The sequence below is a fragment of the Telmatherina bonti genome, assembly GCF_933228915.1.
Source record: "Telmatherina bonti genome assembly, chromosome: 3".
NCBI lineage: Eukaryota > Metazoa > Chordata > Actinopteri > Atheriniformes > Telmatherinidae > Telmatherina > Telmatherina bonti.
The window spans coordinates 14,042,575-14,065,199 of record NC_136621.1 but is presented as its reverse complement, the minus strand read 5'-3'; the positions used below and the strand labels follow the sequence as shown (position 1 = coordinate 14,065,199).

The 22,625-nt window shown below is 40.6% G+C and overlaps 1 protein-coding gene across 2 annotated transcripts in view; it reads right to left on the bottom strand.

The window, feature by feature from the left end:
• The window catches only part of rims1b (regulating synaptic membrane exocytosis 1b), a gene marked incomplete at both ends in the record, with an annotated part of 100,312 nt that extends 85,135 nt beyond the window's left edge, over window positions 1-15,177 (bottom strand). For both annotated transcript variants that reach the window (XM_079264435.1, XM_079264436.1), the window contains one exon: window positions 15,011-15,177. In XM_079264435.1, coding sequence (XP_079120561.1) covers window positions 15,011-15,177 — 167 coding nt within the window. The remainder of the gene's footprint in view (window positions 1-15,010) is intronic.
• Between the last annotated feature and the right edge of the window lie 7,448 nt (window positions 15,178-22,625).

Genomic DNA, 22,625 nt, shown 5'->3' with positions numbered 1-22,625 from the left:
TTCCACATGTCTTCTAACGGCTAATTCACCCTCCGCTGAACCAGTTTGTCAGGAGACCTACCCGGATCCTTCTAAGGTTCCTCCTGAGTATCACGACCTCAAGCAGGTATTCAACAAGCACTTGGCAACTTCTCTTCCTCCACATCGTCCCTATGACTGCTCCATTGATCTTTTACCCGGTACCTTCCCTCCCAAGGGCCGTTTATACTCCTTGTCAGGACCTGAGACTCATGCCATGAAGGAGTACATTGAAGGGGCACTTAAGACTGGAATAATACGCCCCTCTTCATCTCCTGCTGCTGCAGGGTTTTTTTTTTTTTTGTAGGAAAGAAGGATGGAACTCTAAGACCATGCATTGATTACAGAGGACTAAATGACATAACTATAAAGAACCGTTATCCTCTTCCCCTTATGAACACTGCTTTTGATCTCATTCAAGGTGCCACCTTCTTCACCAAGCTGGATCTCAGGAATGCCTATCACCTCATCCGCATCAAAGAGGGAGATGAGTGGAAGACTGCATTCAATACACCCACAGGGCACTACGAGTACCTTGTCATGCCTTGGCTATTCTAAGTCAAAGGTTTTCTGATTGGCAAGACTCATCCATGTGCCTTCTTTTCAAGAGGTCTCTCCACAACCGAGAGGAATTATGATGTGGGAGATCGCGAGCTCCTGGCTGTTAAACTGGCACTCGAGGAGTGGAGGCACTGGCTGGAGGGGGCTAAGCACCCATTCATTGTGTGGACGGATCATAAGAACCTTGAGTACCTACGATCTGCTAAGAGACTCAATCCCAGACAGGCTAGATGGTCCCTGTTCTTCAGCAGATTTAACTTCTCCCTAGCCTACAGACCAGGAACTAAGAACACCAAGCCGGATTCTCTCTCAAGGCTTCACGAGGTTCCGGAGGAGGGACAGTCCGATGGTCAGAATGACTACATCCTTCCCCATTCTGTCCGGCTGGGGGTCGTCAGACTCGGTTTGGGGAGAGAGAGATAAGGGAGGCCCAACAACAACACCAGATTCCTGAGAACTGTCCCCAGGGTCGCCTCTTTGTTCCAGTGCACCTTGTCCCAGAGGTACTGTCATGTTGTCACAGTTCTCGTTTATTTTGTCACCCAGGTGTGACCAAGACTGTCAGTAGTACAGAGTCGCTTCTGGTGGGAGACCTTGGTCCAGGACGTCAAGGAATTCATCGCTGCTTGCCGTGTCTGTTCCCAAGCTAAGTCTTGTCGACCGACAGCTGGTTTTCTGCATCCGCTCCCAATTCCACGTCGTCCTTGGTCTCATTTGTCAATGGATTTCATCACAGGTCTGCCCAACTCCAAGAATCATTCAGTACTACTTACCATAGTTGACTGTTTCTCCAAAATGACTCATTTGATTCCTCTTGCCAAGTTGCTGTCCTCTAAGGAATTAGGGGAGATCCTTGCCAGGGAGGTATTTCGTTTACATGGACTTCCGGATGACATCGTCTCTGACAGAGGCCCCCAATTTGTTTCTCGATTTTGGAAGGAGTTTTGCAACCTTCTTGGGATCCAAGTGAGCCTCTCCTCTGGGTATCATCCACAGACAGATGGACAGACGGAGCGGGTCAACCAGGAGGTGGAGACTAAGCTACGTATGTTGCGTGAACGGGATCCCTCAATGTGGTCGCAGAACATTCCTTGGGTGGAATATTCCCTTAACTCGCTCCACAGGGCTCTCTCCGTTCTACACTGTGTATGGATACCAGCCGCCAGTCTTTGATTTACAGGAGATTGCCATCACAGTCCCCTCGGCTCACTCAGCAGCACTGAGATGTCAGCGTGTATGGCGGAGGGCTCGTTGTGCCCTGTTGAGGATGTCTGCAGTGTATTCTCGGGCTGCTAATCGTTGGCGGATTGCTGCACCGGAGTATCAAGTGGGGCAGGAGGTGTGGTTGTCAACCAAGGACCTTCCCCTTCGGGTTCAGAATCGCAAGTTGGCCCCTCGCTTCATTGGCCCTTTCCCTATAACCAGGGTGGTTAACGTAACTCATTACATTATGAAAAGGAAAAATGTGTTCTGTCTTGGCATATTCTGGCATTTTGGATCAATTCATAGATATTTAAGCACAAGTAACAAAAGTGTTTAGCCCATTAGTACAATATGGACGCTAACATACTTAGTAACTGCCCATCAGTTGGCTTTTGTTCACTTTAACTGTTACTATACAACCATTAAAAAAAGCCAATAAAGGTTTGCAGGATTTCAGTGGCTATTTTTTTCCAGCAAGCCCCAAAACTGTTTCGTCCAAAACTTCATTTAGGGTCAATGGTCGCTGTATTACAAAACATTGATTTATTATCCGTACCGCTTAGTCCTATGAGGGTCATGGGGGAGCTGGAGCCAACCTTAGTCTTTGGGCGAGAGGCCGGGTACACCCTGGACAGGTCACCAGTCCATCGCAGGGCCAACACAAAGAGACACACAACCACGCATGCTCACACTCACTCCTATGAGTAACCAATTAACCTAAAATGCATGTCTTTGGACAGTGGGAGGAAGCTGGAATACCTGGAGAGAACCCACACATACACAGGGAAAACAAATTCAATACAGAAAGGCCACTGTTTGAGCCTCCCTCCTAGCCAAGGATCAAACCAGTGACCTTCTTGCTGCGAGGCCACAGTGCTAACCACTATGTCACTGCGCAGCCCGTATTACAAAACAATTGGAGGGATATTTCTATTCTATAGTCGTTTAGCTGTAGCTATAAATCAAACCTAACAAAGTAAAGAAAACTATTTAAAAAAAAAAAATTCAGCTTGTGGCCCTTCTTTCTGCCCCCCTTCCACCTAGTTTAAGGCTTTGTCACATCTACACATTCCAGTCTGGCATTTCCAATATTGTCAGCACTTTGCAGATGGCGATGTTTGTGCTGTGCTTAGTGCGTCACAGTATCACCCTCAAAGGACATCCGAGTGTCAATTTTGGACGCTGTGGAAATGAAAACAGGTTGCCTAAATATTCCTCCAATTCTCTGTTGACTTTTGGATAAAGGCAAGGAATGAAATTTCCTTTCCTTAGACCAGATTCTTCCACACCATGCTTAGTTGAAAGTAGTGATGCAGTATTAACAAAATATATTCAGCAGGAGACGAAATGCAAGAGGCTAACAGTGACAGTAGTTGTTGTGTCATTAGAATCCATTGTAGTGAAAACCTCTACAATAGTAGGAGATGTAATGGAAAAACTTCTCTAGTGTTTTCTAATTTTAATGGTTTAAGATTTAGAAGCACTATTTGAGGTAATTATATTGGCTGAACGTTTTTGCTGAACATGAACACAACATCTTTATAAGACAAGCATATTAGACTTATATTGGCATAAGATAATTCTTCTAAATGGTCCCTAAAGTTCTAATGTCCAATAAGGGATCAAAGGAGTGGAGACACGATTCGATGTCCCCAAAATCTATCTGTTCCACCTGGTGAGTTAGTATGTGTTGAAACGCCACTTAACGGATCAAAAGAGCAATTTCTTTCCTTCACTGGACTTATTGCTTGCTCTGCAGCTCTCTCAGCCCCAAGAGAAGGAGAATGAGTAATGATTTTATCTCATTTATATATATTATCTCGCTGTTTAAGTTGGTAGTAATGCATTACTGCTGCCACAAGGTGGCATCAGTTTACAAAGCTATTTGCAAAACAGCAACAAGCAACAGAAGAATACTTCACTCTTACCAGGTTCAGTTATAAAGTGTGTATCCATGTGAGATCCGATGTTAATGGAGAACAAGTATAAGAAACTAAACAGCCAAAGACAACAATCACTAAAAAATTTTTTAAAAAAAGGGTCCAGAAGTGGATCTGCTAGGTAAAGCTGGCATATCATAAGTCTACTGTGACTGTGCAAAGTCGTTATAGTGAAGCCTCCAACAGAAGGTCCATCAGCAGTCAATGACAGCTTTGTCACTTGATTAAATAAGTTTGATGTTAGAAGTGAAAAGCAAATATCAGGACTCATCTCCAAAATAACTGCTGAAAGTAAGTTTCCCATCAGTTTTGTTGAAAAGTAAGGATTTTGAAGGTTGATGAATTAGTCAAACTGGAGTCCCATCAGGAAACCCATCAACACCAGAAAGTAGAAACTGTTGGCAAGTAGGTGAGTTGAACACTTTTGCATACTCATTAGAACAGCATACCTTTGCTCAATGCGTACCATAAAATGTCCCAAAACTGTACACATGAAATATATGACTGTATACTAACCCCGGTGTTCTGTCAATTCATTTTTGGGGGTTAGGGTTAGGGATACAGTTTGGGTTAGGCGTAATTGGTATGTTGTTTTGACAAAGGAGCCTAAACCAAGAGATAGGCCTATAAATGTGACTGTAGGCTATGGTATGCTATTCTGCCAACCTCAGCGTGTGTGAAAACTATCACTACTAATTCATTAGCAGTGCTTACAACATAATTGTAAGTAACTGCACCATGTATTTACATATGAACTGCAAAATGCTCAGAGCTTGTCCACCGACCAAAGCCATATGAGTGCCATTTAAAGCCATAAGTAATCCTTAAAATCAGTCAGAAATCCTGTTTTTTAAACCCCCTCTCAGGGAGGTGAAGATAATGAGAACTTTGTGTCCATCACAGACACATTTGACCAGAAATCCACAATCATTGTAGGAATTTCTGACTTGTATTACACCTTAAAATGGTTCCTTTGTCATTTTTATTTACACGTTATCTGTGGTCCAAACTTTAAGAATATTTAGAGCAACTTCACCCAGGAAAAATTATCTTTATCCATTTAAACAACACATTTCAGAAGTTGGACTTTTCATTCATAAAAGATTAGCCCATAAAGTTTCAAAATGCAGCTTTAGCTGATGTTTGAATGTCTTTTACACAGCCAAGATGACAGGAGTTATGACTGACAGAACTGACTGTAAAACTGTGGACACTTCAGCTTTAAATGTTGGATTGCTTTCATTTGCAATTTTGTTACAAATATAGGATTAATCCTTTAGCCCTACTGGCCCACATATGTATAAAACTGTCCACCGAGACAGGTACATGTAGGACATGCCAGATGTAGGAATGCATTTGGCACCAACGGAGAGAGTGAAGAGGTTGCTGGTTATCCTTTCTCTTCTAATTTTCCAAGTGGATATCATAGCACTGTTTGCCTCTAGAATTTTTTATTAAAATAAAAATAGAGAGACTTTCTGTGGCTGATGCTGCACAGGGCTGTGTGTGTGCAGCTCATGAAACCTTCGGCTTCCTCTGACTGCACATATACACTGACATGGAGGGAAACAGAGGTAAAAAGCCTAGTCAGCCCAAGCAGAATGCATTCTCATTAAACTTTCAGGCTGGGGAGGTCTGGGAGCACTAAAGAGGCTACTCACTGAGGTCCATGAACACACTCGCTGAGTCCCAGCCAGCCAGACACCACAAGCCAACTCCAAGCCTCTGCGAGGTGAGAGGTTATACCTGCATCTCTGTCACATGTTGTACACTCTGGGTCTGTAGTGACTGATTAACCAGATATCAAACCAACACAGCTGTATCAACACACAAACACAAGGCTGTTTCACAAATCATACAAGAAAATTCATGTTCCTCATCTAGCAGCTGCTGCAATCTATCAGTGGAATCCGTGGTTACAACGAAAAGGTTTAGTCTAAAGTTTTTTGGCTTTAAACCAGATGTTGCACGCTAGCTGCAGGGATTTGCACTCATGCAGCCTTTGGTGAAGTACTGACAGCGGATGAATAAGGCCTGGAGGGATGACCCTGAGGGCAAAGATCTGCACTCATTCATCAAGTTCGTGCACACCAAATCAGGATTATCACTCTGCAAAGGTTATTTTAGGGGTTTTTTCTCCAGTTGATTTCATGTTCAATAACTGGTTTTGTAAACAAGTTAAGCCGACATTTTAAAAAGAAGTGACTTATTCATATGCATTAAATAACTTATTATTTATTGTTTTGGCCATGTAGGATGTATCCAATTTAAGCTAAACGAATAAACATTTAAATTATTGGTTGGTTTTACGACCCTGTTATTTTTGCTTCTTAAAAAAACAAAAAGATGAATCCTTTTTTAAATGTAAACCAAGTAAAATACAACGATTTGTAAGTCCTTTTGAACATTGTTTTCTGAGAAATGGTACAAAGATTAAAAAAAAAAAAAAAAAAAAAAAAAACGTCAAATACTAACCAGTATTTGGTGATTTTTTTAAAGCCTATTTTATACTGCAGATCTACAGACACTTAAATAAGGGTGATGTTATGTCACACTGTGAACTGAGTTCTTTGGGGTGTACCATAAAGTGAGATTAATGCATTGTCCTTACAATGTCTTTATCCTTTCACTGATTTCTTTCATGGCCTTTAATTCAGGCTAAATCAACATATAAATGTCATGATACAGACATTCTAAATCCACGCCGAAACTTGTCATCATAGCCTAGTTGAAAGAGTTTGACTGATGCTGAAATAATGTCAGATTGTCAATAGATGTCAAGTGATGAGGGTGACATAATTTAAATGTTATTTTAAAGCAACACTGCAGAAGTTCCCAATGCTAAACTCTGTGCTTATCATTCATTTGGTGGCGGAATGGAATCATTATGCTCATTTCAGAAGGTGCTTCTTGCCCTGAACCATCCAGTAACTGAGAAAACATACTTCACACCGTTTACAATTTGTTGTATGACTGGACATTGACACACTGGCCATTTTAAATTTGTGAACAATAGCTGATTCATCAAAGGGTAATGTTAATGGAGGAAGTGATGAAAAGGAAGAAAGAAAGTGACAAGGCAAGATATAAGAAAAGTATCAACACCAGACTGACTTTTACTGGCTGGAGAGATCTCAGAAAGGAGACAAGAAGCAAGACAAATGAGAAAATCTGACTAAGAACTGCTTTAAAGCCAATCGGAGAATTTGGATTATTAGATAGTTGATCATCAGAACATAATAAATCTACCATACTGACCAGAATTCAGCTCTGAATAAAAACGTCTGATAATCCCTTCCAAAGGGGATGATTTCTGCTATTTATGACCTGTTACAAGCGACAGCAGCTTCCTCTCTGGACAAACAGCTATGGAGACAGAATTATATGTGTATACTTAATCTTCATTCGTAAGACATGGGCTGTGTAAAATGCTTCATAGTCTTCACTCCTCCAACAATAGGCTGGACAGCTTGTTTCCAGGATGTGAAGTGTATGAGGTGTAAATACAATCCAGCCACCCTCAGTCATATGTTCTGTTCTTGCCCAATGCTGAGGAACTTTGGGAAGGAGTTTTCAACACCATTGCAGCATTGTGGGATATAAGTATTCCCCAAACCCTTTCACAGCCATATTAGGGGCGGTTCCTCAGCTAGGCCCAAAAAACTCTCAGCCATGCATGCCAATGTTGAGGCTTTCTCCACACGTCTTGCATGGCAACACATTTTGCTTAGGGGGAAACAGACTGCAGCGTCTTTTCACACACATCGGATGTTGGACTTAATGGTGTATCTAAAGGTGGAACAAAAGTTTTTGGCAGCCCTTTTTATTGTACTTTGAGAGGCATCCCATAAAGTAACTGGTTGAACTGACCCTTTGTGTTATATGCAGCTACATTACCAGTACTATTATCCCCCCACTCATTGCTGCATTGAGTTTTATAAGAGTAAACATCTAATTTTGTAAACTTCCACAGTGGAGAGACTCGAACTCAGCTTGTTCTACGACTGTATCTGTGTGGAAACAGGCTGAAAAGAGCAAGAATTCAGGGTGACACAAAACTGGCAACACCATCTGGGTGTGTGGTGCAATTTGTGCTCTGCCTTTCATAAAACAGACTGCAGTACACATGCTCTTACAAGCACAGCGCCATACAGAACCTCTGCGAATGCGGAGGTGGATGTGTGAAACAGCGTACTTTAAGATGCCTCACTCTGCAAAGTATCTGCGACCAAGCGCAAACATGGTTGCATGCTGAAATTAGCAGAACTTAACATGAGGTCAAAACTAAAACAGGTTAACTTGAAGAAAGAGGTTCAGATCATCAACAGCAGTCCCTGAACTGAATACTTAAATATTTCAGGAAGTGCTTCCAAGTGTGTGCTATTTTCAGAGCTGATCCATAATTCAACATTAGCATTTTTCTCTCAGAAACCTTGAAACTCTCAGATGTGCTCTGAACTGTTTCTCTTCATTCTACCTGAACGGCATCGACTCCAATTTATTTTTTCTTTTTACTCCGGCAATGTTTGGTAAATTGATATTCTGTTTGCAGAGATGGCGATATCAACACTGATGACTAAATGAATGAGAAAGAAAAATCAACCACAACATTTATATTTAGATTTGAAATGGACTTTTAGTAGTTATGTTACTGGACAGGGACATTACTGCTGTCGATTTCCATGATGATACTGGTTTCGGCTTCAGTCAATTACTGGTTAAATTAAATTACTTCTACCTCCTAAGCAAATGGCTTTCTGAGAATAAAGTTGACACTTTCAGGAAATTATAAAGGTTACTGTGACTGTTTGTATGCAGAGTCAAAGATCCAAAACGTCAAAGAGGCGACTGATAAATCTCTAAAAATGACACAATCATGCATGAAACTAACCTGTTCCCATGTGTAAAAGCTACTTTTTTAAGGAATATATGTATTTAGCCTTAAAGTTAAAGATGCTATCTTTTAAAATGGTCTAAAGCTAAAGTTGTCCAGCCACCTATGGATCATTCAAATACAAAACAAAGTTCCTAACTCAAGAGATGAACTGATGTTGAGTCAACACATTTTCAGGAAAAATTTTGCTGCATCTATGAAAAAAAACAAAATGTTTGAAAGACGAATTCGGATTTTTTTTTTTTTTTTTTTTTGCAACAAGGAGTTTCTAAAAGAACCACAAGATGAAAGCTTGGTACATCTCAACATGCTGTGCAGTGTGTTCTTATAACATCTGAGAAAACGGGACAAGTGGAGTTCAGGAGAACTGACTGGACTATTCACAGGACTGGACTGACTGGACTATTGAGCAGAATCTCCAAGTTTTGTTCTGAAGGAAAGGAACAAATCCAGCAAAGACCTGACGCAGGACCTGGAAGATGCATCAGGACCTTCAGCTGATCCACCTACTGTTGGCCGAAGCCGCATCAGAAGTTGTCTCTGTGGAAAGTCAGGAAGGCAGAGAAAGAGGGGGAAATTGCTTTCTAGAAATAAGTCTTCAGGATTCTTCCTGCTTCTTGAAAGACTTTTGTTCTGTTTTCTGGACAAGATTATCCCACATTATGTCTCAGTGATGTGAGGCCTGGGTTCTGGAAAGGATTCATCCCCCATCAGGTCCGCTGACACGGAGTTTCAGCCCAGTTTTTGAACAGAACTGAAATTCTTTCTTCTTTCTTTCATATAACAGAAATAAATAAAGTACTGATGGATTTCTCTCATGATGATCAAACTTGCAGATTCTTTCTCACGACAGTTTTCTGTTCTTTGACATAAACAATGGAGAGAACATCTCAAAGGTCTTTCCACAGATTTCTGTAAACGTCTTGCAGTTTACTGGCTGAACAGGCAAGCAAGGCCTGGAGAAAGTTTTTTGAAAACTTTAACACTTATTATTTATTATTTGAACAGTGGATGGACTGTTTTCAAACCCCTTTAAGATCTATTGCAATGTTAACTCTTACAAAACTCAGCTACTTCTCCCTGGAGGTTCTCAATTATTACTTGGATTTAACATAATCTAAATATAATAAATAATAATAAATAACTTTTTCTCTTTTTTCTAGCCTAATCTCTTTGTATTTTTAGAATGAACAATAAACACCCATAAGCTTTCACACCCTAAAAGTAGCAATACTTCATGGAGAAGTCTACAATTTTCCACAATATCCACAATTTGAGAGTCAAAAATAGACTTTGTATCTGGAAAAAAAACTTGTATCATAAATGCTTCTGAGATCTCTAAGAAACCACAAAATGTGGTCACACCAGACATCACACACACACCTCACATCACACTGTTAATGTCTAATATCAACCATTACATCTGTAATATCTCTCCTTCATCACATGTGACCTGCTGGATAGCAGCGGGCCTATCAGATGGCAGGCAGGAAGAAGGGCTCTGCTGCCCTCTCCGTGCACCCTGCAGTTTTGGGAGCCCTGGCAAAGAGAGATTATCTGCGTGTAAATGCATGAGACTTCTTTCTAAAGCTATTTCCATTCTTTCTGTCTCCCCCTTTTCTTCCTCCCTTTCCCCCACTCTAATCCTTAAAAGCTCTAAATCCTCCCTCCGCTCCCTCTGTCTGCGCCCCACGTCCTGATGTCTTCTTCTGTCCATCTGGTGTCAAGAAGCAAAAAAACACTGGGAGCTTTCCCCTTGTGGTGCATTATCTTCCTTAATGTCAACACAAATGGGAATATCCATCAAAATCAACTTCTGCTTCGGGAAATATCTACAGTCATTCAGCGGAGCACATGAATATTTAAAACATCTTTTCTATATTTACATTTTGAAGACCTGAAAAGTTTGATGTGAATGAACTTCCACTGATGCAGAGACTTTGTTAAAGACATCACACTATAGCTGAAACCAGGATTGTGGGTCTGGAGCAGAATAAGCAGGACCACCTGGGTTTGCTTTGCAGTAGAGGTTAAAGTCCTGAACGTGTTTAACCTTATCACCAGCAGCTGCTCCGCTCTCAGGACCAGACTGGATGGAGAGCTGGCAGGTGAAACAGTGCTGACGTATAGCAGAAGGCACTGAATGTTCTTTTTGCATGTGAAATGTCACTGCTGCTGCAACATATCACAGCGCACCTGCACCAATGGGCATGAAATCATCCTCTTATTTCATTTACAGAGATATTAAAAAATGCATCATGTTTTATTAGCCAGAAAATGTTAAAGAATTCAGACTGCATGTGTAAATAGAACTATAACCATTTAATAGAAGTTGGGGAATTAGCCTCTGCATTTTACCCATCTCTTGCAGAGTTAGAGCAGTGGGCTGCCATATCTCAGTGCCTGGGGAGCGCTTGCTGGCTTCAGGGCCTTGCTCAGAGACTCACCTCAGGTACCAGACCTAAAACCTCAGACCCAAACCCACCTCTGTTACCTCTAGACTATCACCCCTTATATGTAGTGATATAACTGATTCACAAAAGTAAGTGTTGATTTCTTTGAGTCAAACTGGTCTTACAGAAAAGCAGTAAGACGGTTTATGCATCATGTTTGTGTCAATCTGGGCGCCTCAGGTCGCTAAGCGTAACCTAGGTTACAGCTCAGCCTCTAGCTAAAACAGTCGTTTGGTTTTATAAACATACATACATACAGTTGTGTTCATCCCCTTTCATTAAAGAACAGGCTGAATTTACAACAGTCACTCAAATAACTGGAGACTTAAAAAAGGAGCAATAACTTAAAATTTTCAAAATTATCAATTAGTAATATAGGACACTGTTTTTTCATTTAATTGAGTTGAAGAAAGAAAAAGACAAACAAACAAATTGGTCCAGGACAAATTGGAGCACTTTTCTGTTGAACAGTGGGACAAAATACCTGTCAACAGGTGCAGAAGTCTGACTGAGAGGAACAGAAAACACCTGACTGTAGCGGAAACATTAAAGGATTGTTCAACAAAACATTAGTTTATGAGTGATGTAATATGTAATAAATGATCTTATTTGTTGGCTTTTTAAAAAAATATATTTCTATTAAACCAGAATTAGAAAATATTTAAATGATTTTCATAAAATTTTTATTTACTATTACTTTAGTCAATTTCAGCTTATTTTACAGACAGCTGTTTTTTTTCCCTTCTTTATTGAAAGGGTATGAATAAATATGAGCACAACTGTACGTTAGTCAGTTAGTTAGTTAGTTAGTTAGTTAGTTGGATTTATTTAATTTCATCCCAAACAAACAATGAATGCAACATAAATCTAAAACAGCTGAATGAAAAGAAACAGAAGGAAATATATATATATATATATATATATATATATATATATATATATATATATATATATATATATATATATATATATATATATATATATATATATATATATATATAATTTGAGTTACAAAAAAAACCAAAAACTTAAAACTATAACAAATAGGATGTATTAACTCATCAAACTGAACTAAAAACAGCCAAAGGCCAACATGCTGCTGATTTCCAACACATACTCCAGATTTTAAACAGGTCAAAACAGAACAAAACAAAATAACTTCATTAATTAGATTTTCTTATCATGCTGTCTTTAACAGTTACTTATAATAAAATAACTGATGTCATGTAAACATGTTCACTGCGGGTCCAATCATGAAAAATGATTTTAAAAAAATGCTTTCATTTCACAAATGAATGATTTCATCCTTCCTCTTTAATTCCTTACGTAGATGAAGTTGGTCTTAACCTACAAATTTTGTGTTTTTAACACTGAAGCTATGATCAAAATGTATCATAGATTCATCACTGTAAGCAGCTGTTTTCTGTTAGTTAGCGTCTACATGACGGCATGAAACACAGTCTGCAAACTGAAATGTGTTAAAGACGTAATCATAAATACATTTTTTTCCCTAAATATACTTCTATTTAGAGAATTGCTGCTTCAGCTCACAGCCTCCTTGTCTATGTTGAAGTATTTCTGGGGAAGATATTGAAGATTTTGCCAGAAACATTGCTAAATACAAATTATTTACAGCATTACCTGCAAATTTCACATTTGTATCCATTGTTCTCAGCTTCTCAAAATAAAAGTGCTGAACTAAGATGTTAATATCTTGCAAGTTTGGTGTCCTTTATGCTGGTTGTGTACTTGCACATTTACATGTCATTAAATTCAGGAAGGTTAAAAGGAAGAGTCTGCATCCATTTACACTTCAAATAAAATATATATTTTAACAAAACAAAGTTCAACATGACTAAAAAATGTTCTAAACTTAAAGTGGAAACTGGCGCTCCTCTTCATCAGACTTTAAGCAATATCACTTTCTAAATAGCAGCACCTGCTGCTTTGGATGAAAACTTCTGGCCTTTAAGCTTCAGTTTAAACCACTTCCTGATCCTGATGTCACAATCTACTTGAACAAACTCCAACACATCAAGCTCATAGCGTATCGCACAAGGGTCAGCAGGTGATCAAACTCTAGAAACCGTTGTGAACAATGAGTCTTAAATGAGCAATTACTTGCAAATAAATCCACAAACAGTTCCTCTGTGAAGGCAATTCTAGATCAATTGAAGACCTGATGACGCAAATCTACATGAGGACATGTCGAGTGTGAACTTCATGATGTTAAACGTTGACATGATGACCATAAAAAGATGTATTTCTGTAGAAAACATAAGTTGTTTTTTTTTAAAAAATCAGGGAGTTTCTTGTAAAACTGTCATGTTTTGTGAATCAATGTTTGTCATTTAGGTTGTGCAGTAAAATCCAAGCTGCTACCTTATTTAAGCTAAAAGACATCCCGGGAGTGACAACACAACTGGCTGAGAGATGGATGTGCTTTGAGGAGAAAGACTAAGAGTAAATATGTTGAAAAACTAAATGTGCTCAGCCAAAGGGATATTATACTTGCTGATATTATCAATAATGTACAAACTGTGAACATATGGAAAGCCAAAGGATCACATCAACATCCTAGATTATAATAAACAAAATGAACATTAGTGACTAGTCTTGCTGTTGTCTGCATGTTCCTCTAAAATCTCATTTTTTCCTTTAACCCCGGTGTTGTGGTCCCATTAATGATTAGCCAGATGATGAAGCCATTACTGCTTGAACCTGTGCCTGTGCCTCGTGGAACATTACATACGTCACTTCCTCTCAAGGGGCTCTCGTTCAGCTTCCCTTCAGGCTGCAGTCAGGAAATGAAGCCAGCCATTAGAAACAGAGAGCGCCTGAAACGGCAGCATCTCTTATCAAGACATCAGTAGCTGTTCAGTGGAAGCCTGCTGGTTCCCCCAGCACCAGCAACACCGCGTTGATGGAAACCAGTGCCGTGTAAGATGCAGCTGGAGCACACCCAGCATCATTAAAAACTGTGATGTCTCCTATACGTGTTTGAAATTTGGTCATTTTCACGACTCTCCTTTGGTTTCCAATGCGCTTCATTCTTAAACAGCTGAGATTCTATTTTATCCTGCGACACAAATGTCTATAATACATAAACCATGTTTTTCTGTCTGAACGTGTCCGGTTCAGGCCCGCTACGTCTGCCAACCACACCCCATCCTCATGGCTCGGCTGAGGGGACGCACAGATGCTTAAACACGCCGCTGCACCACCTCCCCCTCATCCACAAAACGATTCATTTAAATGTTATTATTAATACTACCATAAATATTGTGTATTTGTATTGAACACGCTTGCTGTAGAAACCCACACCAATCTAGCCTGAAGTCTGCACGCGTGCGTTTAAAAAAAAAAAAAGGAGCTGGATATGCAAACTGAGAATCATGTGGGGAGGGGGGGGGACGACACCTCCCCATTGATGAAAACGCGTGGGTAATGATGGGTAATGCTATGATTCATCCTCCTCCTCATCCTCCTCCACCAGCTCTGTCACACCCCGTCCCACATCTGCAGTTGTAAGACGTCTGACCCTGCTTCAGGTCACCCCCCCCCCCCCCCCCCTCATTGTTTTAATTTATTGACTGATTCCAACAACATCCGGTTTTCTCAAGCTGCCGGCTGGGAATCTGATGACGCGGAGTTCTTCTTTTCATCCTGAGCTACTACAGCACTGTGTGTGTGTGTGTGTGTGTGTGTGTGTAGATGGTACAAGAAGGAGGTGATGTGTGGATGCTAAATGAAAAAGAGCGAATGGCTGGTTGTGGTGGATGTGTGATGGTGTGACTGGCGTTCCAACTTTCACGGAAACACACCCATTACATACATACACACACACACACACACACACACACATATATATATATATATATATATATATATATATATATATATATATATATATATATATATATATATGTATAAAGTCTTACTTTAGCATGGCTTGTTCTTTCTCCTCTTCCTCCTTTTGTCGAGCCATCACTGCCATGATGATCTTCCTCTCCTCCTCGGTGAGGTGGCTGAGGTCCGGTAGATCCGGCATGGTTGGCGGCACGGTGGGTGGGCGAGGGCCTCCTTGGGGCCCCATCGAGGCGGACATTTTTTTGACCACCACCACCCCGCCGCCTCCTCCTCCTCCTCGGCGTGTCGTTTCGGCTGACAGGTTTCCCGGAGCGTTTCCGAGCCACACCTCACGACGTGGTCCACGCGCAGCTCAGCTGCTGCGGCGGCGAGAAGAGCAAGCCTCTCATGGTTGCAGGCACCTCCGGTTGTGCTTTTGTCTGTCCTCCTTTTTGGTGTTTCTCCCACTACGCTCCCGTCGTGGTCGCACCCCCCACCCCCCAACCTGCCCTCCTCTCCCCTCCACCGCCCAGATTCACGGGGAGCCCATCCCCGGCTTTTCCACGCCGGCGGGGCCCTGGTTTGCTGGAGCTGGCCTGAGATGCCTCCTCCAGTGTCTTACTGGAGCTGGATGTTGGGGTGTTTCAGGCGGAATCCGCTCCACCTCTCCTCTCTCTCTCTCTCTCTCTCTCTCTCTCTCTCCTGGTCAGTGGGAGCGCAACCTCCTTCCTCTCTCGTTTCTCCTTTTTTTTCCACGTTTTCTCGGACTCGCGCGCTTACTCACGTGAGAACGGGGGTCCTCGCCATCACCACATGCATGCAAAGCTTTAGCATGACACGCATACACACACGGTAGTATTTTATCAGCACGAGTACACACACACACACACACACACGCACACACACACAGCACACCAAACAGACACCAATCTAAGATTTACTGCTTCTTCTCGCGATACTTGACATTTCTTTTTAAAGGTTCAACTACAAGTAATCACATATCAAACGGGTTTTTACAAACCAAGTGAAAAGAGAAATGTCTGATCAGCACCATGGACAGCACTTCCTCCAAATCCAGTCCATAATTTGCGATGTGATTCTGGCTTTTTGTTGCTTTCAACATTTTATCAAAGCTACAAGAGGCTTTCTTTGGCAGTTGCGTTTTCTTTTTACTTTAATCGATGGTGTGCAATCTATAATAAATCCTTTAGATGTTGAATTTGCGTAATTGCCGCTTAACTCAAGAAAACCATTAAATTTCCAGGGCTTTACTTTGTTGTTTTTCTCCCCTTTCAGATCGTTTAAAATGTTGATTCCCAGGAGATTTCAGGTCTCCGTTTCTCCGGTCGAGGCCAAAGCTCACAGCTCGATCAAACAGCCTCAGTCTGAGTCTTTCCCGGACTGCCCACCCTCGTCCCTCCCTCCCACTGTTTTTACATTCACATCCAGACTCCCAGGCTATACCGATCCGGAGCTGTCACCGGTTTCTCCCAGATGACGTCATGCCGCACGAGTAGCCGCGTCCATCCAGCAGATGGCATTAATCCCGTTTTTCTGCTGCTGCCTTTCAGCCTCATGTCAAGTGACGTCACCGAGGAGGTGGCTGCACCGCGGTGACGCCAACTTCCCGTGGTGCAGGATTTTGTCATCATTTAGGTCGTGACTGAAGACCACCAGCCTGAGAGGCAGAGTCGTGCTGTAGGAAAGATCCTCATGATGCCAAATAGTCTGAAAGGAGCAGTTCAGGTGGCTCTGCCAGACTCAGTAGTGACAGGAACATGAATACAAGCAGCTGTGGACCTGTGGACATAAATTATCAGCTGACATGTCAAAAATCTGAATAATACTTCATTTTAGACAAAGTTTATACAATAATTCAGCAAATCTTTCTTAGTGTCTTTCTGAATTCTTGTCATCACACTTTGTCTAAAGTCTCGCTTGGTGTCTTGAAACACTTCTCATGTCTTTATATTTTCTTTTCAGCAGCCAAACTTTGCAATGCTATTTAAAAATTAACTTTAGCAGTAATTCTCTGGCTTTTTAAAAAAAAAAAAATTTTAATTTTTTAAAAAATTTCTTTTAAAGCTTTACTTTTAACATTGGCTGCTTCTCACTAACTTTAAGACCAGTCATTGAACGTGACCATTTTAGGAGTAACATACAACTGATCAGAGTAATTTGTTAAGTGAATAATATTCCTTAAAATAAAACAAAACAACCAAAGCCCTCAACAAAGACAATACAGTTTGACAGATAACAAATAGTATTTTTGCACATATGGAAGTAAATAAAAAGAAAATCTTTCACAAACAAGAACAAATCCAGCAAAAATCTGACACAGTCCCTGAGAGAGTTAATGCATCTGTTGATCTATCTACAGTTGGCTGAAGCCAAAGTCTCCTTGAAAGGTTGGCTGTATAGAAGCAGTCTTGAAATGAAAATAGTCACTAATTCACTAGTGTTACTTGTCACTAATAGCCCATTTAGATTTGATTCAAAAGCATTTCACATTTCTAGCTTGTAAAGCTGCTTGAGAAGATTGGAACCCCAATATATCCTGTTATTCAATCAGATGTGATCGTTAAGAAGCTTAATATGACATAATTAATATTTAGTGGGAAAAGAATAACTTCAGTTTTTGCTCTGGATAAATTGTCTCCATGGAGTCATAAAAACCTTCTTCACTATGAACATACTGCCGTCTGGTGGACGGAAGAACCCACTACGGCACCAGTGTAAAAATCCTGGAACAACTTCAGGCCCTTCAAACAAAAAAGGAGAATTTATTTACATAGATGGCTTTGAGGAAATCATTGCAGTTAGCAAACACAGAAAGTGTTTCAAATAATTCCAAACCTCGTGGTATGGACAACTTACAGAAAAAAAGGTGGAATAAATCACATATTAAGTCAAAAGCAAAGATATAATCAATTAGCAAACATCGAGATAAAACCTCCAGTTTTTCTTCAGATGTGTAATATCAGTCAATCAATATTTAACTATAAAACACTTTTTATCCAAAGAAACTGTAACACTAAGAGCTTTATACTAGAGTATAAGATGTATGAGATCTGCCTGGAGTTCCTTAAGGCTCTGGATGTCGTTGGGCTGTCCTGCCTGATACGTCTCTGCAGCATCATGTGGACATCAGGGACAGTGCCTCTGGACTGGCAGACTGGGGTGGTGGTCCCCCCTTCTTAAGAAGGAAGGCTGGAGGGTGTGTTACAATTAGAGGGGAATCACACTCCTCAGTCTCCTTGGTAAGGTCTATTCAGGGGTCCTGGAGAGGAGGGTCAGTTGGATAGTGGATAGGATTCAGGGGGAGCAGTGTGGTTTTCGTCCTGGCTGCGGAACAGTGGACCAGCTCTATACTGGGTTGGACTCCAAGGCTGCCCTTTACCGTCGATTCTGTTCATAACTTTAATGGACAGAATTTCTAGGCGCAGCGGAGGTGGTGACGGGATATGGCTTGGTGGCCTCAGGATTGGGTCTCTGCTTTTTGCGGATGACGTGGTCCTGTTGGCTTCATCTGGCCGTGATTTCCAGCTCTCGCTTGAGCAATTCGCAGCTGAGTGTGAAGCGGCTGGGATGGGAATCAGCACCGCCAAATCAGAGACCATGGTCCTCGGCCGGAATAGGGTGGATGCTAGGGGTGGGGAAATCAAATTGAAAAATCAGATATCGGGATTTTTTGCTTCACAATTTTAAAATCAATTTTTTTCTTTTTTTTTTTTTTTGTTAAATTTTTTTTTTTTAAATAAATGAAAATAATCCATTATAATTTTTTTGTCATATTGTTTTTATTGATCTTTTTACTTGACTTGGGCATGATTGGAGCAGAATGATGGTCTGACTACTGTGTTGTTTTTCCTAATTGAAATAAAAAAATATTATGAGCAAAAACAGTTTTGTACATTTTTTTTGTTTTGTTTTTAATCTACAAAAATCAGGAATATTGAAGAATTGTGAGAATCGCAATTTAAATCGAATTGGCACCCAAAAAAATCGAAATTGAATCGAATCGGAACAAAAGCATATCGTCACAGCCCTGTGGATTGCCCTCTCCGGGTCAGGAGTGAGGTCCTGCCCCAAGTGGAGAAGTTTAAATATCTCGGGGAAGGATGGAGCGCAAGATCGACAGACGGATCAGTGTGGCGTCTGCAGTAATGCGGACTCTGCGTCAGAAGGCTAAGCTCTTGATTTACCAGTTGATCTACGTTCCAACCCTCACCTATGGTCATGAGCTGTGGGTCGTGACCGAAAGAACGAGATCTCGTATACAGGCGACTGAAATGAGTTTCCTCCGCAGGGTGGCAAGGGTGGTCTCCCTTAGAGATAGGGTGAGGAGCTCGGTCATCCAGGAGGGGCTCAGAGTAGAGCCGCTGCTCCTTCGCATCGAGAGGAGCCAGTTGAGGTGGCTCGGGCATCTGGTCAGGATGCCTCCTGGACGCCTCCCTGGTGAGATGTTCTGGGTACGTCCCTCCGAGAAGAGACCCAGGACACGCTGGAGGGATTATATCTCTCGGCTGGCCTTGGAACGCCTTGCCATCCCCCTCACAAAGTTGGCAATTATGGTTGGGGAGAGAGAAGTCTGGGCTTCCCTGCTTAGGTTGCTGCCCCCGCAACCCGACCCTGGATAAGTGGCAGAAGATGGATGGATGGATGGTCATTGAGGTGGTGAGAAAGTACGAACATTTTTACAACATGTGTCATTAAACACATGGACCCAGCCATTTGCATCAGCTGCCCTTCCATGGACAAAATTGCTTTTAAAATATTGAATAGCCGGATTTATTGCACATAAAAGCAAACATCACTGCCCGCAGTGATCCCTACCCTGTTGCAGACAAAGTTTCTCATGGAGTATGAATGGACCAGATAAAAATTAATTTCTTTCTTATTCCTAAAGCCTTGAGAGAAAGAACAAAGTTCTCACTTGTTGTGGAGTATGTAAAAAGCTTTAGTGCTGTGGTACTGTCTAAACCTGACTGGAAGACATCATATCTGTTGTTTTGTGTTAAAAAATCATTTAGATATAAACTGATTTTTCAATGATCCTACTAAAAAATGGAAGATCTGAGATCACCCTGCTGTGTTTCATTTGTGACTTGTCTAGCTTGTCCTTTTTCTTTTTTTTTTTTTTTAGCAATGGTTTGATTACAGCTGTTTTCAGGAGCTTTGGGAAAACACCAGAAATGAAAGACAAGTTCACAATCTGTAGCAGATCTGGCTCCATGGTCATTTTGAACTTTTTTGGAAAACAAGACGCCCAAACAACAAGAGGAGGAGTTCAGCTGAAGATATCCCCCAGATCTTGAGTTGTTGGATAAAAATGGATGATGTTTGACCTGGTTTTCAGTGGACACAGTATATTTCCTGAACCTGCTAATGATAAACTACCTGCTTGTCTAATATTTTGGATTTTGTCCATGAAGAATTTGGCAAACTCATTGCAGGCCTTGTTGGAATAAGGTTCAGGTGCTACAAACACAGGAGGGTCTGTCACCCTGTCGTGTGTGTGAACAAGGATCTTACTCTCAAAGAAAACACAGTAATGGTAAGAGGCCCACATCACACACATAAAAGTTGGAAATGTCCTAATTTAGACAGTGTCCTTTAATATCTGTTAACTCCGATTTGCTGAATCAGCCCAAAGTTGTCCAGGCTGTCACTCAAGTTTTTAGTTAATTTCTCTTGAAGTTTGTCAACATAGATTTTAAAATCACTCATAATAATTATACAGTCAAACACAAATCATAAACAGTAGATCACTTACATCATCACAAAATGCTGCCCGGTAAATATTTAGAAACATGACTGGATAAGGCCTTGAGTTTGTCGAGGCACATATTCAAAAGAAGGAAAACTTCCAAGACTGCTTACAAGGAAATGATTCATTGACTAAAACATTCTTTTCAGGTAGCTTATGTAAGGTTAGTCTGTTTCAGTAGAAGTAGAAAGAGGAAGTTTCCTTGTTTAATGTCATTGTTGACTAGATTTTGCCATCCTTTGGAAAGGTACGTCAATGACGGGAAGTACAGCCAGTTCATCTCACATGTGCTTAAAAGTGGATATGTTTAGAAGATAATATGTCAAAGCACATATGTGCATTGTCAAGTTGTGCTTAATTATCAGCATGGGCCACATGAAATAGTTCAGTTAGTGGTGACTGACTCCAGCACAGATACACTCTGATGGAGCCGTTCAGGTGGCTCTGCCAGACATGGAGTCAGGTGACAAGAACATAAATACAAGCAGCTGTGGACCTGTCAATGTCATAAACATCAATTGCATTTACATTTTAATATACCCTTCATTTTAGATAATTTTCACTTTAATTTTGATTTGGTGTTTGTTTTATAAGCCCTGATGTACATGCATGCTGCAACAACTAAATTTCCAAACTTTTGATGAATAAAGTATTTCTATCTGTCTATCTGGTGGGCATATGATCACACTACAACACCAGTGTAAAATACTTTTGGTCTCTTTATATAAAGAAATTTTCTTTAAATAGGTGGTTATCATGAGAAATAATTACAAACAGTAGCCAGAAACAATAATGTGTGTGTAAAATATGTTTCAAATCCTTTAAAACCTGTTAAAACTATGGTGAGGTCAAAGTACAGAAAAGAAGGTTGATATGAATCACATATCAGGTCAAAAACAAAAATAGACATAAAGCCTTCAGGTTTTTTTTTTTTTTCAGATGTGTAAAAGCAATCAGTCAATCTTCATTTATAAAACACTTTTTATCCAAACAAAATTGCAACACAAAGTCATTTACATGAAGTACAAAATGATAAAAACACAAAACATTTTAAATAATCAAGCCCCTGAACCAAAAAACAAGGAATCGCTCTCTCGCTCTCTCTCTCTCTCTCTCTCTCTCTCACACACACACACACACACACACACACACACACACACACACACACACACACACACAGAACATTCATTCATGCACACATATATAAACACACATAAAACAATGTTCTCTAAAAACGAAGTTCTCATCTTCCTCAACCACATTGCAGAAACTAAAATGACAATCTTTCAGTGAAGAAACATTTTTCAAATCACTGATGTTTCCTCACTGCGTTGTGAAGACCTGACCATCAAGTTCAACGTCTTGTGCAGCATTCTTCTCTGGACAATCACCTCCACAGTTACCACCAGCACAAAACCATACATAAAGATAACTTTCTTAAAGTTTCGGTTCAGAAGCTGCTGATGCTGCAAAGCTGACCAAACTTTCCAACAGATTGATAAAAGATTTACAACATCTTGGTGCAGACATTAAACGAGCTCATCTTCCTGAAGAAGTATCTGCTCTGAACTTTCTTCAAGATGCTTCTGTGTTTCATTTCCATTCTGTTGTCCAGTTGAACTCCAAGGTACTTCTATTCCACCACCTCTTCTCCCAGCGTGTAAACATTGTGTTGTGTATTCCTGTTCCTCCCGAAATCAACAATGATCTCTCTTATTATCTTCAGCTATTAATTTTTCCTTCTAACAGGGTTTAAAATGAGAAATGGGAATGTTATCATTTTTCCATTTAATATTCTGAGGAATCCTGAAATGATCCAGTTTTTCACAAAGACTTCAATGGTAAGACAAGACAGGAAGTTTCTAACACAATATTGTACACCATTTTAAATGTTACTGAGACTTTTTAAAAGATACCTTTCTTCGTAAATTTAGGGC